Genomic DNA, 18,137 nt, shown 5'->3' on the forward strand with positions numbered 1-18,137 from the left:
TAATGGATGATTCTCGATCTAATTTTGGATGAGACTCCAAATCTGGCTAATAAATCGATCGTCCCTTTTTGGACACAAGTTACGTTATCCAAAAATAGACGAAAAACTGTGCTGTCTCAGAGTCAGCCGTTTGGATCCATTTACATCCAATTTTGGACAACATTTTTAACAGTGTATATATAGCAATTAAAAATTTACAGAATTGTGCTAAAAAATACCAGTTTATAAAATTTAAAGTCTGAGATCTACCCTTATAACACCCTTTTCTAAAAAAAGGAGTAATTCCAGATACATTTTACACCTATATTAACTTAGCGTTTTTTTCGTAGATAATGGTCACCTTTAAAATACCAAAATAACACCGTTTTTGTTATTCATGTGAAAATGTTAGGTGTTATATAGGTGTATTTAAAAAGTACACCATTTTCACTCCAAAGAAACACTCAATTTTTTTTGTGTGCACGGACCAAAAAATCACGAGACCAAAAAATCACGAGACCAAATGGTCCCAAGACCAAATCGGTGAGACAAATTAGCCACGCGACCTAATCAGGAAAGCTAAAATGGCAAAACCAATTCAGTGAAACCATATTTTCATGTTCCGGCAACCGACCAACGTTACGACGTACCTTATAAATAGAATAACAATGTTAGCAATGACTAGTAATAAAGGTTCTTTTTTATGTTTAAATTTAAGAGATGTTTTAGTCGTCATCATTTAACCTAACCGTAATCTAATACCCGTACATTACAGAAGCGACGTACATTTGGGTTGGGTAAATATTTGGCAGGAGATTCAAGTGTCGATTTAGGATGAGATTTGAGAATACGGTTTTAAGCGCCCTCTTCAAGTGGAACCGACCCTCATATTAAGAGTTGGATCTTAGTCCCAATAATTTATATGCATAGATATCAAAACGTTTCGAAAGAGTTTGCGGTTATAGGTTTTAGGTGCTAATATTCCTTAAATTTTCCGAGTCTATCAATATACCATTATAAACTTTTGAAAAGCGCATCCTTCTACTGAACTGATAACGTAACCTTCTGATTTGATTAACTGAGCCACTTGTTCGAAGGTGTCAATTGGTAAAGTAACGGGAGCGAAACTGGTCACCGACGTCAAATAAGATCCGTAAAGAGTTTCGATTATACCAAAAACTAAAATGGTGGTAGCGAGAACTATCAAACTCGTGGACTTAACGTGATTTTTCGTACTTTCAATCCCTATTTTCCAACAAAATATTAAATTATATTGCCAAATAACATTTTAATCCTATTGCTATTCTCACCTTGACGTAATGTTATTTTCACTATATTCCAAAACGTAATATGTTCTTTGTACCACCAACTCGCGAATTTGACAATAAAAATAATAAAAAATAACGAAGAAAAAATTAATATCCAAGCCTACGACAAAAATGTTTGATTTATTATAAGTTTGGAGTCTGTGAAATAAACTGCATGATATAATACTTCATTTTGTAGAGGTTCAGTTAGAAATAAAGCATTGGTCACTCTGAATAGGTTGGGTGCCTTGGTAACGAAAGTCACTACATCTTGGAAATAAGGCATTGAGAAATCGACGAAATCAGCTCGATTTGCGTTTATAGATACTGTTGAAATACTTATATCCGCTTCCTTAACCCAAATAACCAAAGTTAGGAACAGTAAACCAGAAGTTAATAATTATATTCAGTGTCGCTTTGTTTCTAGAGGTCAATATGCATGAAAATATAATGTAGTTGTTTCGTACTAAATCCTGGTACAACCGTTGCCAATGGGGCTTTTTTCCTTAAGAGGTTTAGGAAAAATCCACTAGATTTTAGTAGTACAATACTTTACAATTGAAACAATTGACTCCCTTGACATAACTAAAATACTGATACCTTTCGGGCTACCATTCCCACCAGTCCAGTGCAATGGTTCGTCATAACATTGCACACTCCCCATTCGCCATCTCCAGGAGTTATAATAGAAAATCTACATAGACCACACGAAAAGTCTGATCAAATGAACATAAGTTTATAAGATATATTCAATAAGTATGACACTCCCTACACTTCGTAACGCTAGAGACTTACTGAGAGCTATAGTTCGAGAACGACAAGCGAGAATTAACTACACGCGATTTTGCTGTCCATTTTCCTATTTAGTCTGTACACTCTAAGAAATGGAAGTGTTAAAAACGTGTTAAAACGGTGTAAACACCGTAAAAACACCCAAAAGAGAGTTTTCTTACCTTGAGTTTTTAGGGGCCAATTTAAAGTGTAAATTCGGTGTAAAATAACACTATTAAAACACCGTTCGAAATTAAACATGAACAAGTTGGGAAAACCAAAATATTACCTCTCCGAGTCAAGACGACTACTTACAAACTTATTTACCCAGATATGGAAATGTTTCTTAAGTTAAAATTTATGAAATATTAAAGCAGTATACAAAGCGTAGCAAATATACTGTAAATCAGACGACATTTTACATCCAAAAATGATATACTTGTACACATTAAAATCATCCGATGGGGGAGAAACGGGAAATGAAGAGATAAAACATTGGAGGGATACTACCTTTACGTGTTTGTAGAAACCCAATTTTCTACTCCTCAACTGTATGCCCTCTATGTTCAAAGCCATATTCACAACAGGGTTGCCATATAAACACTATCCTCTCGTTTCACCTCAACGATTTTCTTAGTTTGTCAACATGACTGTTAACGTTACATAACACCAAAGCTTATTTGTGGCTACACACACTGAAAGTAAATGCGTACCATGAAAAGCATGAAAACACGAAGCTATTATCCCATTACGATCAGACCTTTCACTGGTCTGGGCTGCGTTCAGCAGAGCTCACCAAAAAAGACAGCGGATTTTGGAAATGTTTACCGGTGAGCTCTGTCGTCATAGCTTTTCTCCGGTCATCGGTGTTTTATAAATGACGCTAGCGCAATAAAGCGTGCAAGGTACCAAGGCTTAACAAAAATTGTATGATAACATATTTATAGAGATAGATAACAACTTTTATAATTAAAATTAGAAACTAACATATCTCTTAAAATTCTCGCGTGATCAACTGGTTTCACGCCAATTAAATAGCTATAGTCCCATAGAGCTATTTGTATTGATTCATCCATGGTTTTTTCGCCAAGCTGAGAACTACACGTTTTACGTCACGTTATCCAAAAAGCCGACTATTTTCTTTGAAGACCGCGCTAGCTCAGCGCTAAGCACCGTGACGTCAAAATTCAAAAACAAAATCCCGTTATGTAAGACACTGCTAACAGCGCTGGGCTCTGCTGAACGCGGCCCAGATTTCCACCATGATTATATAATCTAAGCCTAATTATTTAATAGTGTATTTAACTTTCGGCTCACTCTGAACCGTTAATGTCTCTGCATTACAGAAACGAAAACCAAACCGAAGCGTTTACTTTTTGGTTCACTAGGCCTATTAACAAATAATAGTTCATTTGACCAACATTGTAGCGTTGCGCTTGTATTCACTTTAGGAAGGAATATGCTATAAACATATGTAGTATAGCTTAAGTAATATATAAACATCCATTTTAAATAATAATATTAAAAAAAATCTATGGAATATCAAAATGAAATAGAGCTTTAAAGCTACAAAAGTACTAAATGCATCATAATTACGAAAAATATTTCCACATATTCATTTTATATTATGGAAAACGGGAATATTAAGGTTCTGAAGGATTTCTTTACACATCAAAACAAAAGCGAACTTCTAACGCAGCGCACTAGTCTAACAACGGACGGACACATATAGACAAACACATAGACTACTGTTTTACCCTTTCCGTATTAATTTTGAGTTTAGAGACATGATTATCTTAAATATTAAAATAAATATAATTAATATTAAATATTTTCTTCGATAGTTGTTCGCCTTATTGAGCGTTACATCGTTTTGAAAAAGAATAATTAAACATTCTTGAGAGACTTGACTAATATTGGCGTTTGAAATGAAGCATACGCCGGTTGCGTCGCCTTACTCAAATAGGTAGTATATAAGGGTGTCGAATCGCAGCTATGGATAAGAACAGCGCAATTGCGTGAACCTCTGGTGGAAGCCCCACCTTAGGGAGGCCGGACGTTTCTCGTAACCCTGGCCGATCGCCGCGTATGTCTTAACCTTAACGATGATGATGGAGTAGAAGCCAGGTTTACAGACTGGTGTCCATGTGGGATGGACAAAAACAAAGACCAGAAGATGGTGGTGTTAGAAGCCTGGTGTACAGACTGATGTCCATGTGGGATGGACAAAGAGCAGATGACGGTGGTGTTAGAAGCCAGGTGTACAGACTGGTGTCCATGTGCGATGGACAAAGAGCAGATGACGGTGGTGATTGGAAGCCAGTGTGTACAGACTGGTGTCCATGTGGGATGGACAAAGACCACAAGAGGGTGGGGATGAGAAGCCAGTGTGTACAGACTGGTGTCCATGTGGGATGGACAAAGACCAGAGGCTGGTGATGTTAGACAGGCAATGGAGTAATAGCCTGTAAGTGTAATACAATTTTCGAAATTTCCGGAAATTGAGAACACGTTTGCTCCGATTTGCAAACTGCGAACGCGGTCACGTGGGTATAACAACAGACAGACACACACACACACACACACACACACACACACACACACAGAGACACGTCGAAATTAGAACCTCTCCGTGACATACGTCACTCGGAGAGGTAAAAATTATAATACTGCGGGTTTCTTAAATAAGGTCTTTCATTTTCATTAATGTTTTAATATTAAAGTCAATACAAACAGTAAAAAATTGTTGAAAAAACGTAATTGTTAAACCTTTTTTAAAGATGATATTCATGAAAGAAAACAGTTTTATCCTTTAGATAAAATTAACAAAGAAATTGGTAATCTGGCGGTATTGTACCTTCATAAAACTATGCTAAGCGTGTTAGGCGACACTCTTACAGGTGTTAAGCGATACTCTTAAAAAACGAGACTAGGTTAGGTACTGGCCTCACAGTAGGGCCAGCTTGAGCAGCCAAAGTGGGGCACTTGCTTTTGTGACATGTTTTATCATTAATTTGAGAAAAATTAGAGTACTAAATGGAATTTTTTTTGTAAAATCTGTAGTGCAAATTAGATTAAACGCGTTTCTGGTGCTCGAAAAACTCTTAGTGAAAAGAGATTATTAAATTTAACAAGAACTTCTCTATCTACTGCTTGAATATTATAGCCTCCAAAACTAATTTAATATCCTATGCATTTGTACCAATTAAAAACTTTCTGCCTTTTTCAGAAGTTTATATACCCGTAATAATAACTTTAGACTTTATATGCAACAACCCTCGCTTGACGAGGTATAGTTCTGCATGTGAGAACTTTCCTCATGTGATGGAGTTCTCTCATTGCTATGAATATAGCATTAATTGGTAATAAGACTGCGGAATGGCGGATAATCAAAATTTAATTAAACAGGAAATCCATACTCGAAATTTGAGTTATGCTTCATGAGTGGTAAATGTAGCCACTATAGTGTTTTTTACGTCATCGGTTTTGCACTTAAGTCTAGGAAAAGTATTAGAATTTCTACTACTATCCTACCAAAAGATCTCCCACTCTTAAAGGTGTGAAGCGACACTCTTAAAGGTGCGAAGCGACACTCTGAAAGGTGCTATGCCGCACCCTTTAAGGAGTTGCACAACACTAATATGAGAGTAAAAAGTCACTTTCAGTGCGATATAAGAGTTAAAAAGGTGTTAAACTGCACCTCTGTTGTACAATTTTATACTTATCTTTGCCACCAATTGCTCAAATAAGTGTTATTAAACCCTTTCAGGGGTGTAAATGAACACCTGTAACGGTGCCAAATTTGGACCCATATAAACTACTTTTAAAGGTGTTAAAGCACACCCCAATTTCTTAGAGTGTACTAAGCCTTTGACAGCGCCTCACCAGGCGTCGCTTTACGAGAATCTATGACGTTTCACCTACTTCACTTCTAGACTAACTCTCAGTAAGTCCCTGGCATTACTAAAAAAATATAAGTAAAAGCAAATTTGGTATTTGGAATACTTGAAAGATAGCATTTTGGACAAATATTGTAAGATATTGAAGTCCTTTCCACGAAATTCGAGATTACCATCACTATTTTTTCGAAATTGGAAGGATACGTGCTATTGCAATGAAATTTATTGAAATCAAATCAAAAACGAATACTCTTATTATAAATATGAAATTCAATTTTATATCCTTACGTCAAGGGCTGCCACGGTAAGAGTCTGATTTTCACACATCCTTCTTCTATGAAATTCTTCTCAATCCAAAAAGCTCATGATATTTTCCAAAGCCTTAATGAATCCGGCAGACATATTAAATTATTTATACCTTCATTCGTGACAACGACGCTATATTTCTTCGCGTTTTTCACATCACGCCATTTAGCAAATACAATGACGGAGGAAAGATGACATTGAACTCTTTCCTGTTTCAAATTCTAGTTTCCTCGATCAATAAAGCTTTAACAAGTGTGTGCAGCAAATGTGAAGAAAATTCCGTGTACTATAGACCTACTCGTTTTCAAATTGATGCTAGCAATAATGATTAAAGTCAACACATTGGCAGTATGAGATCTTCTCATAACATTCGTTTTCTGCCTTAACTTGTTTAAATGTTGCAAAGTAAAAAGAAGAGACTTAAGACATTAAATTCGGTACGCACCTCGGGTTGAAAATAATTTATAAAATTGATTAATGACTGACAAATTAAATGAAGGTTAAAATACCTAAGAGGGTAGTCTCCACCAGTTGAGCGTTCTTTCATATAAAACGTAGGATAGCGCTTCTATCTGTATGTTTACATCTCTCCGAGTGACTATACCCTAAATTTAAAAATCTGAAATAGGTCATCGCTAGTAGTCAAAACGTTAACAATAGTTATGTTTAAAATGATTTTAGGACTAACATTTCTTAAAACGACTTAATTAGAATTAAAGTAAATTACTGATGTTTAATGTAATTAATATTAATTATGTTTATTTAATCACTTAAGAAAAACCTCTTTCTTCGGAACGACACCTATCAAATTTTATATAGAACGATTAAAGAATATTGCCTGTGAAGGCGATATACATATTCAGTGCATAGTTAACAAGTAGCATTTAAGGTATTAATCCATTTTATTTACAAATCATGAAAACTCACTCCAAAGTTAATAAAAAATGAGTAATGATATCTTTCTCTGCTTGCGGCATTGATAGAAATAAGGTATAGTAACTATAGGCTCAATAAAGTTAGTATATAAAACGAGTAATGAAGTTAATTATATTTGCCAACATGGACAGTCGTATGGCATACATATACAGGGTGGCTTCGGTATTTGTGGCCAATAGCTTCTATGGGATAGTATTATTCCACTGAAAATAGTATGTTTCCTACCATATTGAGTTGCAGGATTGATAACGTGAATAATAGATATGTGATGCAATAGACTGCTGTAATCGAAATAATGTTTGACGTATTGCCTACAGTTTAAAGGGAGGGTGAAGTAGAAAATCAAGTGATTTTTTATAGATTTTTCTACTAATTATAAGACCAGTCTGCATAGTCAAACATCCAGGAAATACTTCCGAATGATTTTAAAATTCAAATTAGGTTCAGATTTTAAAGATAATTTTAAAGAAGGTCCTCCGGCCAATCGCGTAACGTCCTGCCTTTTTATTAACAAAATTCTCGTGGCATGTTACGTGTTGAATGAAATTTATCACGAGATTTGATAAAATTCGCGCGCGACGTGATAATCATGGCGCGAGACATGGAGCGTGCCACGAGAAGTTTGTTAATACAAGCTGCCCCAGCAGAAAGGACACTCGTGCGGGATATGTAAGATAATAAAAAAGTGAAACAATAGGGGCTAAAAAAGCGAGCATTAGATAAAAATTCCTTTACTAGACGCCATACCTCCAGTTGTTAGAGAGTCTAATAAATATAAACAACAGAACTCGCAGCAGACAACTCCTTCTAAAGACTTAAGCTATCCACAATCCACCTGCACCATGCCTAAAGCACCGCGCGACAGTGTGGGAAATAAGGATTTTTTTAAAACTGGACCTGTGGCCAGTAGAGCCTAGGTATTTTAATTAAAAAACTGGCCACGGTGCCACCTACCACTTTTAGCCTCAAAAATCGGGGTTTCGTAATTTAGGGCCAAATTATCTATTCTGGACAATATTTGCTAGGGCGTAGGCTTAGTAGGTTAGTTTTTATAGTTATGGGTATTTAAAAATATTGGAGTGGTAAACTAAGAACTATAAGTCTTTATTGAGTAATGCTAAATTAAAAAATTCGGCCCGTAGGGAGGGAGTTGACACTCCATTGTTATCTTCCCATAGACCCTTATACAGTCAAAGGCAGCAGGCTGCCTTTCCCTAGAGACCAGTCACCAGACCCAAACAAGACTACGGAGAGATTATCTTCCCTTTAGCCATGCTTTAGCTAACTGCAAAAATCACTTCATCTACAGATTCTACACTGTGTAGAGCGTAGACAGACATACGAAACCCACCCATAATCCCACTCCCACATACACAATTCAGGCCAAGCAAGCAAGCAGCAAAGACGAGACAATTATAGGGATTAACATAGTAATTATTTAATGATCCAAAATCTTGAGGGGGAAAACTTTGAATTAATTAAGTGGCCACCAGGGCCAGTAGACCCCAAAGCGTTTAATTTTTAAACTGGCCCAGGTAATTTTTAAACTGGCTATTGGCCTGTGAAAGTGCCTTATTTCCCACACTGCCGCGCGAAATTTCTTTACTAGACGCCACGATACCTCCAGTTGTGAGAGAGTCTTAAATGTAAACAGCAGAACTCGCAGCAGACAACTCCTTCTAAAGACTTAAGCTATCCACCTGCACCATGCCTAAAGCACCGCGCGCCACCTCCTTAAACTAAGGCACCATCTCGGGCTTAGGAGGAGGCGGAGTCTATTTATCCTTTTTTGTGGATTCAACTAGAGTTCGTTCTGGTGGAGTCACCAAATAAGTGTTTACTTTAAAAAATATCCAAATCGGAGTGACGGGGATGAAAAGCCCCGAACACATGGTATTCCTGTCGCCATGCATTGCCAAAGCTATGCAAGAGAGACCTTGAAAAACCGGGAGCAATACTCGTGCGAGGGGGGGATTCTCCCCCGCACGAGTAAAAAAGGCAAGGCATTACGCGATTGGTCGGAGGACCTTCTTTAAAATTATCTTTAAAATCTGAACCTAATTTGAATTTTAAAATCATTCGGAAGTATTTCCTGAATGTTTGACTATGCAGACTGGTCTTATAATTAGTAGAAAAATCGATAAAAAATCACTTGATTTTCTACTTCACCCTCCCTTTAAACTGTAGGCAATACGTTAAACATTATTTCGATTACAGCAGTCTATTGCATTACATATCTATTATTCACGTTATCAATCCTGCAACACAATATGGTAGGAAACATACTATTTTCAGTGGAATAATACTATCCCATAGAAGCTATTGGCCACAAATACCGAAGCCACCTTGTATATTAACACATTGACATATATTCCTTATTTAGGGGTTAGGTGATGTACGTGTATATAATGATCATGTGAATTCGAATTAACACCAAAAAATACACTGCCAGTTTGCTGTCTGTCCGGAGTCTGTCGCGCCCAAGTGACACTTCAACACTAAGCCGTCGAGCCGATTCATCATGGGTTATTTAAAGCAAAGGGCGGCTCCGTTGGTGCCCCTTAAAATGGCTTTTCTACTACACAGTGGCTAAGCTAGGTAAAGGCTAGTTAGGCCAAAGGCAGGAACCAATGGGACCTAGTGCATTAGGTCTGATTGGTTCCTGCCTTTGGCAAGGTAAAATTCATGTCCAGAAGATTAGCCAGCATGCTAGGGGTGATAATGGAGCCGCCTGTTACTTTAAGAGTATTAGTAATAAGCTTTGTTATATCATTTCACTTTTATGGTAAGTAAGCCAAATATGTAATTGCATAACGAAACTCAGGAGAAGACTTATACCCCGTTCTTTGAACACTCTGTAAATGGTATCATGGTTAACACAAACAGCTCCCTTACTCAAACCTAAATAAATCCTTGAAACATTTTGAATATTTCTAAATTTTACACAAAATTTATTTTCCTGATGTTTCAGGATTATGTTTCCTTATACATATAATAATTATATGAGTTTCGTGGTGATTGCCCAAGACAAAAGCGAGCCATTTTCCCTAATTACTCCCGAACAAATCGATGAATTTTGCAAGAGCCACCACACCCCTGTATTCTCACTAGCACTAACTGGATATCCTACGAAATTCTCCGATTGCAATTCGACCACGGGTCCCCTGTCTTTCGCGCTCACTTTATTTAACATGCTGGACAACTACTTCATCAATCCTACTGTAATGCCACTTCTGAAAGATCTCCTTGACACAGGTGGGTCCCTTTACAATGCATAGAGGGGTGGTGACTAGCCCCTATATCACAGCTAACCGACAACGCCCGATACTAACTATTACCGTTAACCTATGTAAGTTTTGATGGAAAGGAGAAACTCCTTAACAAGCGGGGATAGAACTTGCAAACTCTACGCAGAAGGATTTGTTCTCAGATTTTCACCCGGTGCCACAGTTCGGGATCGAACCCGGGATCCTGTTCATGCGAGGCGAAAGCGCTAACCGCTACGCCACACCACTTAGGTGTAGTTTTATTGGTTTAGAAGGAACGAGTAAGTGATAGATCTATTACTTCCATACTTAAACATACTCCTCTCTAAAAAGGTGTTCTATTAAAATTTACGCTAGCAATGCAATGAGGTCGAAATACAGCCTAAAAATCGGTCAAATAATCAACTGTTTTGTGTTGTACATATCAAAACACTGACATACATTTTGTTATTCAGAATTTAGGTGATATACGTGTAAGGATTTGTTATGATCCACTGAATTCAAATCGACACACACTCAAGTATTCGAGCATTTTTCAGTCGATCGCGTACAAGTAAACACATCAAATATTCAATTAGTCTTTCGGTTGCTGCTGATTCAAGATGGGGTATTTAAGAGTATTCGTAATGACAAGCGTTCTTCTTTCTTTTCTTTTTTATGGTAAGTGAAGTAATAAACCTTTCAATGAAGAAGCAATGACAATTCGGTTTCTAACGATTCTTAAAGGGATAGAATCGATCTTTTGACCACTAATGAAAAGCTTTCATTTTTTTAAATCAGATAGAACCTAAATTTACGTTTTCAAAAATATATATATATTGATAGTTTTAATAACTTAACTATTTTTAATTAGTTTTTAAAAGTATTAGTTTTCGACACCGCTCCGATCACTGCCCCCTCTACAGCAACGGGTGCTCGCTCGCCTGAGATAAATTTTCGATTTCTAGAGTCTGTTCCAACCCCCCCTTACGTGACGTCAGCCTTAGACCTCAAGCGCGCGCGGTTTTGATTCTGTACGGTAGACTATATGAGAATTGCCATGAAATTTATTTTTAAAACGCTAATTATAGGGCATAATTTTTATATATTTTTTAAATTAAATAATTAGAAAGGGTTTGGCATAGATAATTGTGCACATTTTAATAAATAGTAAGGCAGAAACCGAAACTTTATGCTTCTATCAAACTTCATAGCAGAGTCCTGCACGGGCCGGGTTCAAGCCCGGTCCGGCCCGAGGCCCGGCCCGATCGGGTCGGGCCGAGCCGGGCTTTCCACTTTTGAAAATTGTATCGGGCCGGGCCGGGTCGGGCTTTTAAAATTTTGGAAATTAACGGGCCGGGCCGGGTCGGGCTTTTAAAATTTTGGAAGTTAACGGGCCGGGCCGAACTTGATTCTCATTTAATCCAAAGTTCAAATGAAAGATTATTTAAATGAGTATAAGCTTCTAAGAACAAATGTAAAGAACAATTATCAAAAGAAATGAATAATACACGAGGCTAAAGCAAATATGAATTCAAATCATTGATTTTATGTAAAAAAATATAAAAATTACAACTGAACTACGTGTAACGGGCCGGGCCTGTTCAATTCATTCAATGTGTCGGACCGGGCCGGACCGGGCTTGGTTAATGCATGTAACGGGCCGGGCCGGACCGGGCCGAAAAACCAACTATGTACTCGGACTCGGGCCGGGTTTCGGGCTTATTCAAAATTCTAAAACCGGGCCGGGCTTGGGTCGGGCCTGAAAAACTCGGCCCGTGCAGGTCTCTGCTTCATAGTTCAGTACCTATTATGATTTTCTTTAAATTCAAGAGGAAAATGATTACAATTACTTAATAACGGTGATAAGTAATCAATGCATTAGACCAAAAAAATTTAAACCAAGTATAATTCCAATGAAATGAATTTTATTTCTATTGATGAGTTTTGAGATCTTAATTTGAAAACTCCAGCCAATTATAACAATTATAGGAACTTTAGTTTACAATTTTCTTAAATTTTTTACCTAATTTTCTCCCACAATCTGTCTTGCTGGGCTTGATTGAATTGTGATATTTCATTCTAATGAAAATTCTTAATTTGACAAATGAATGGATTAAATCCAAAGGATAAGTTTCATGTTCTTGGTGAATTGAATTGGATATGTTTTTAACAATATTTATTTCGTTGGAGAGGACTTTGTTTGGAAGGAAATTACGAAAAATGGTTTCAAATGAATTCATTGCTTTTAAGAAAGTAGAGCTAGGAACAATTAAACCGCCATAAGATAATATTGTAGCCCAAGATGGTAATTGATAACAATGATCACTCTGACTTGAGTCTCTTAAATCCAGATTGGCATATTTTTTATAGAATTTTTTTGGCTATAAAACCAGACATGTATTCTAGCCCATTTTCTTCAAGCTTTGAGAATTCGTTTGCTTCATTACCATCTTGGGTTACGATGTTGTCTACACTCTTTAAAATACCAATTTCTCCAGAGCATAAGGAACTAGTACCAAATCTTACTGAATTTAAACTGGGATCAGCAATTTCCCTAGGAACATTTTTTGGGTTTACATTTACCGAGACTGAGCTAGTGTTGCTATATAAAAGGTCTCTTGTAAAACTTTCTAAAGGGGATATAAATGAAGTAGCTATATCAGTTTTTATAGAAGCTTTTTTCAAAATATCACTTAGTAAATAGGTCTCATTGTTTACAGCAGTTTCAGCGACACCGAGCTGATTTTCCTTCTGTAAAATACTATTAGCTAAGAATTCATCTTGACTCATGTCAACTGTATTACCTTTATCATTTAAAATTCCGGGATTTTTCCCCAAAATAATCATTCGGATTCTATAAAGCGCATTAAGAGGTGTTGGGTGATCATCCAATCCCCCTCTGGAGCGAACTTGGGAAAAAAAAATTTCCAAACAGTCTTGGTTCAAACGATGAGTCAAGATGAATTTTATATTGAATTTGTTCTTCATGTCAAAAAATAAATCTTTGAGAGATTTTATAGAAATTATAATACCTTTCTGAAACAGCTGTAAAACATTTTTGCCTTTACATTTCATATTAGTTATTAAGTCCTTCATTTCATCAATGGCCGCTATTTGTTTTTTTAAGTGTAATCCAAAACCCATTTTTGTTTCAACAATATCTTTTTCTGTGTATGAGTTAAATACGTCGAACCATTTATCTACAGTTGCAATGAACTCACTTAATTCTTTAGTTCGGATATCATCGAAATTTACATCGCTTTTAGTCTTTAACATATATAGCAATGCTTTGGAAACTGTATTGGACAATAGTTGTGAAGCTAATTTAACATTTTGCCTAGTAGGACCGTGACATTCTAAATAGATTTTTTTAAGCTTAGGACACATTTTAATTTCATTATTATCAAGTTTAAGCAGAAGTTCTAAAGGTTTTTTATCAACGTGAGTATCGTCAATCAAAAAACCTGTATCCAAAAGCCAATTCCTTATTAGTTTTAACTTGTGTGGGGCATCAGCGAAGCAATAAATAATTTGATCAGTTGCTATGGGATGTTGAAACCAATTTTTATGGATAGATACACCCATTTCTCTCCATAAACCCATGTTACCTCCCCCCATATCACAGACAGATGAGACTATTAAATACCCTGCCTCATGAACTTTGGATATTATGTCCAACAACAGTTTTTTAGTCATTTTGGTATCAAAGCCAATGTAAACAGGTTGTTTCCAAGGTGAAAATAAGCCCCTAACCATTGCTACCTGCATTTGACTATGTTTTCCAACTACTTGATCGGCTTTCACATCATATTCATATTGCGATGAAATTTTCATTTCGTCAAACGTTATGACACATATTTTTTCTATATTTGATTTTTTAGATCCAGCTAGTTTCATAATATTTAAAACATCTTGTAAAATTCCTTGTCTTAAATTTAGTTTTGATGCATACCGCCTTAATGTTGACAAACCTGGTAATGGATATCGCAGGTCATTTTTTAAAAACATATAAGCTTTTCTGTTAAGGTATCGCAAAGTAAAAGCCCGTGCGAGATCATCGGCAGACCAGATAACCATCTTTTTCCCCATTAGTTTCTTAATTTGACTAGGTGAGAAAATATCATTTAAAATATTGGTGCATTTCTCCTTAAATTCTTCTTTTTTCCTTTTGTCATTCTTCATTCTCTTGAGTTTCTTTACTTCTTCAGTACTAATTACACTCTTCATTGCTTGTTCAATTTTTAATTCTTTAATTTTCTTCTCATTTTTCATTTCTTTAATTTTCAATTTGCTATAATGAGCTCGTAATGTTCTATTTTGTTTCTCTAATCTCTCGCATTTACAGCATGGTTTGCGTTTAAAAACAACAGTATCACGTTTAGGAATCATATTATCAGGGCTACGATCCATGTTATCACAATTAGTTTGAACATTAGTTGCTTCATTCGTGAGATTATCAATTGCAGAAGGACTAGATTTCTTTATTAAATTGTTAATGATGACTCGCTCCTCTCTTCGTTGCACTCTGGATTTTCTCTCTGTAGATTTACAGTTTTGACTTCCTTTCAGTCCCAAATTTTCAGTTGGAATAGCGTCTTCCAATAATTCCTTTTTATTAGGAATCCCCAGCAACTCAGACCTAAGATCCCTTTTGTAGGCATGTTCGTTAAAGTGCTGCGAGCAAACATGACTAGTCATGGGATTGAATTTATCCTCTCTGCGGCATTTAAATGCCCAAACCTTTCTCCTATGAATGTCATTTGGAAATTTGTGATACACAATATGTTTTGTACTATCATTCTTTTTGGTTAAAACTAGGCTATTATTGCACGTCGCGACCGCGCACCTTGTTCCAGGCATGGCTCATAAATTTTTATTATGTATGAATCTAAAAATATACAATTTATTCACATTAGTATTTTGGTTTTGCACCCAAATAAGTTATAACAACCCGAACCGAGTCCCTAGTCTTATCCCTTAAGTCTTAATACAAATAAACTAAAGAAGCAAGTTCCAAATATCTCTAAAAGCTTCCTAATTTAGCATTAATATTTCATACAAAAAAGTTATCAGAATAAAGTAATTAATTTACCTTTGAGGATGCCAATACAGCACAAGCTGCACAACTCGCGCCTCGAAAGACTATACATAAGCAGACGATGCTTCACTAAGGTCTACGGGAGACGTCATATTCGGCAGCCAATAAAAGTCGCGAATTTTCGAAGGTAAAAGATGGGCGCGTGAGCAAACCTATATTAGCGAAGCGGCAACTCTATAGACCTTGCCTCTACAGTAGTTTGGCAAAAACACGAGCGAAACACCTACATTACCCCGCTACCCTCCTCTCACACGGAAATATGGTAGATTTACTCCTAAAAGTAGTTTTTATACTATTCTGCATTTTCGCCAAAATTGCCAACTTCATATTTTTCATTTCGATACCGATGATTTGAAAGTTATAAAAAAAGGTAAATAGTTTCACTGTAATTTTGGGATTCAAAGTAGTAGTTTTACAAGGTTTAATTACAAATAAAAATGTGTTGAAGCTTAGATTAGGGCCATTAGGCTAAAATAAAGCCATACCATTATTATATAAGGAAGCTAAGCCTTTGCCAAAATAGCGTAAAAATGTGGTGTTTTGGACATTACCTGTGACAATTTTGACAAATCGCTATCATAATTACTCTACAACGTAACCAAGAGTTACGAGAACAATGGATAATAAATATGAAAATTCAGAATTATGTTTACAAACGTCTTCTCAAATATGCGCTGCTTCCCCAGTTCAAAAATTAACAAAAAAAATCCTACTGCAGAAGCTAAAATCGGTGGAAGCATTCCAGTTTTTTCCCTTCCAATAGGATCGCATACCGTTGTGACGAAACAACGGGACTAAACAAGTTGGCGGGTGCCCATGTATAGTTTAAATTTTTAAACTTATAACGTTCTTTTTCCGTAATTAAAATCTTTTTTCAGACTTTTTACGTACACCACATAATTTTAGGCATACTTTTTTATATGTAACCAAATGCAGTTTATACTAGATGAAAAAACTTGGTTCTATCCCTTTAAAGTATATAATTAATTTTCGTACTCGCAGTAATAGCCCAAAACGAAAGCACCGAGCCCATTATCTTAATAACTGCATAACAACTCCAAGATTTTATGACGAAGAATAACATCCCTAAATCTCCCATATCGCCCACTGGACAACCCATGAAATTCTCTGATTTCAATTCGAACGTAGGCCCCCTTTCCTATCTTGTCATTTTGATTCAAATGATCGATACTTACTACAACAATGGTAAATTAAGTGAACTTCTATTCCAACTACTATCCACTGGTAAGAAGTGAACCTTATTAATTTTTAATGGTTCTAATTAACTCGTATGGCGTAATTATGATATGTAACTTTAATTAATATTTCTATTGATTGAAGGAGGACTAAATATGCTGGAACTCGTAAGAATTTTGGAAGGGATTCTAGTGTTTACTAATAACACTGATTTTGCATTTATTCATGGTGGTATTGAGGTCAGATTGATTGAGTGTTTAGAGGCTTTAAATTTGTAAATAGTTTTCTTTCTGTTCAATAAATAAGTTTAAAGCTAGAATTTGTTACATAAGATGACGTCACACCGCTAGGCGGCGTGATTAGCAATAAACATAGTTGTTCTGTAAACTAGTATGTTCTCAAGTAGACATTACAGTGCTAGACCTTTCCGAATAAACAAGCTTTACTATAGCTAACCTTAGTCGTTATTTACTCGTTCACACAAACGTAACATGGTGTCAGAAGCGGGGTGCGAAAGGAAATAAGAAATCCAGCGCTGAGCCCAACAATTGAACTAAACGCGGAAAACGTGAATTAGACAAGTAAGCCTTTGCGGCAAGTTTTTTATTTTTTTGTTTTTGTTCCGCGATTCACAACACATGGCTACGTTTCACGCGCCGGCGCCGTTTACTCCCGGTCAAAATTCGGCGGATGCCTGGGAAGATTGGCTAGAGGATTTTGATATCTTTGCCAAGGCCTCAGAACTGAGCAAGAAAAATGCGGATACGCAAATCAATACCTTCCTGCATATTATTGGAACAGAAGGTAGGAAGCTATATAAAATTTTAGACATTCCAATCTTAACGGATAATAACGGTACGGCCCTTCCGCGAACATTACGGCAAATTTATGACGCTTTCTCGGCTTACTTCGCGCCGTATAAAAACGTGACCCTTTCGCGGCATCTATTCTTTTCAACTCGCCAAGGCTTAACGCAATCATTTGACTCTTTTGTGACGGAATTGAAAACTAAAATAAACCACTGTGATCTCGATGCCGTCCGCGATTCGCTTATTTGCTCACAAATAGTTGAAGGCATTCATAGTAAAGACTTGCAAACCAAACTTTTAACAATTCGAAATGTTACCTTAACACAAGCCATCTCCGAATGTCGTGCAGTCGAGAGTGCGATTGCATTCTCATCAGTCATGAACGCAACAACGAACAATACACTACGTGTACCAACCTCACAACCGCCGGTTACGGTGGATGCATTGCATCATCGTTCACGACTACCTTTTCATAGACGACAACAATATCCCAACGCCTCACGTCACCAATCCTTGTCTCCAGGTCCTCGACGTTCTTAAAACATCATTTCAGCGACCACCTCGTGCAACATCAGCTTTCCCACGGG

At 36.6% G+C, this 18,137-nt stretch overlaps 3 protein-coding genes across 4 annotated transcripts in view; 2 read left to right on the forward strand and 1 right to left on the reverse strand.

Moving 5' to 3' along the window:
- The window catches only part of LOC149602700 (uncharacterized), a 198,587-nt gene that overhangs the window by 146,726 nt on the left and 33,724 nt on the right, over window positions 1–18,137 (forward strand). The gene's annotated exons all lie outside the window — the stretch shown is intronic.
- Window positions 735–6,400, reverse strand: LOC149602706 (putative glutamate receptor). The gene is made up of 7 exons (XM_089860200.1): window positions 6,245–6,400; window positions 6,063–6,163; window positions 1,887–1,980; window positions 1,474–1,638; window positions 1,290–1,407; window positions 992–1,224; window positions 735–845 (listed from the first exon to the last, which is right to left on the reverse strand). The coding sequence occupies exons 1-7, from the start codon at window positions 6,281–6,283 to the stop codon at window positions 735–737; spliced, it is 861 nt and encodes a 286-aa protein (XP_089716326.1). The 5' UTR covers window positions 6,284–6,400.
- Window positions 10,527–17,074, forward strand: LOC149602707 (uncharacterized). 2 transcript variants are annotated; one of them, XM_089860513.1, is made up of 5 exons: window positions 10,527–10,745; window positions 10,920–10,937; window positions 11,004–11,124; window positions 16,547–16,789; window positions 16,886–17,074. In XM_089860513.1, the coding sequence occupies exons 4-5, from the start codon at window positions 16,612–16,614 to the stop codon at window positions 17,017–17,019; spliced, it is 312 nt and encodes a 103-aa protein (XP_089716639.1). In that variant the 5' UTR covers window positions 10,527–10,745; window positions 10,920–10,937; window positions 11,004–11,124; window positions 16,547–16,611; the 3' UTR covers window positions 17,020–17,074. The 2 variants fall into 2 exon arrangements, with proteins under 2 accessions (XP_089716639.1, XP_089716640.1); XM_089860514.1 differs by lacking the exon at window positions 10,527–10,745 and having other exon boundaries at window positions 10,825–10,937.

The sequence above is a fragment of the Phalangium opilio genome, unplaced genomic scaffold (genome assembly GCF_054372755.1).
Source record: "Phalangium opilio isolate 3A_F unplaced genomic scaffold, DU_Popi_V2 ptg000352l_1, whole genome shotgun sequence".
Lineage (NCBI taxonomy): Eukaryota > Metazoa > Arthropoda > Arachnida > Opiliones > Phalangiidae > Phalangium > Phalangium opilio.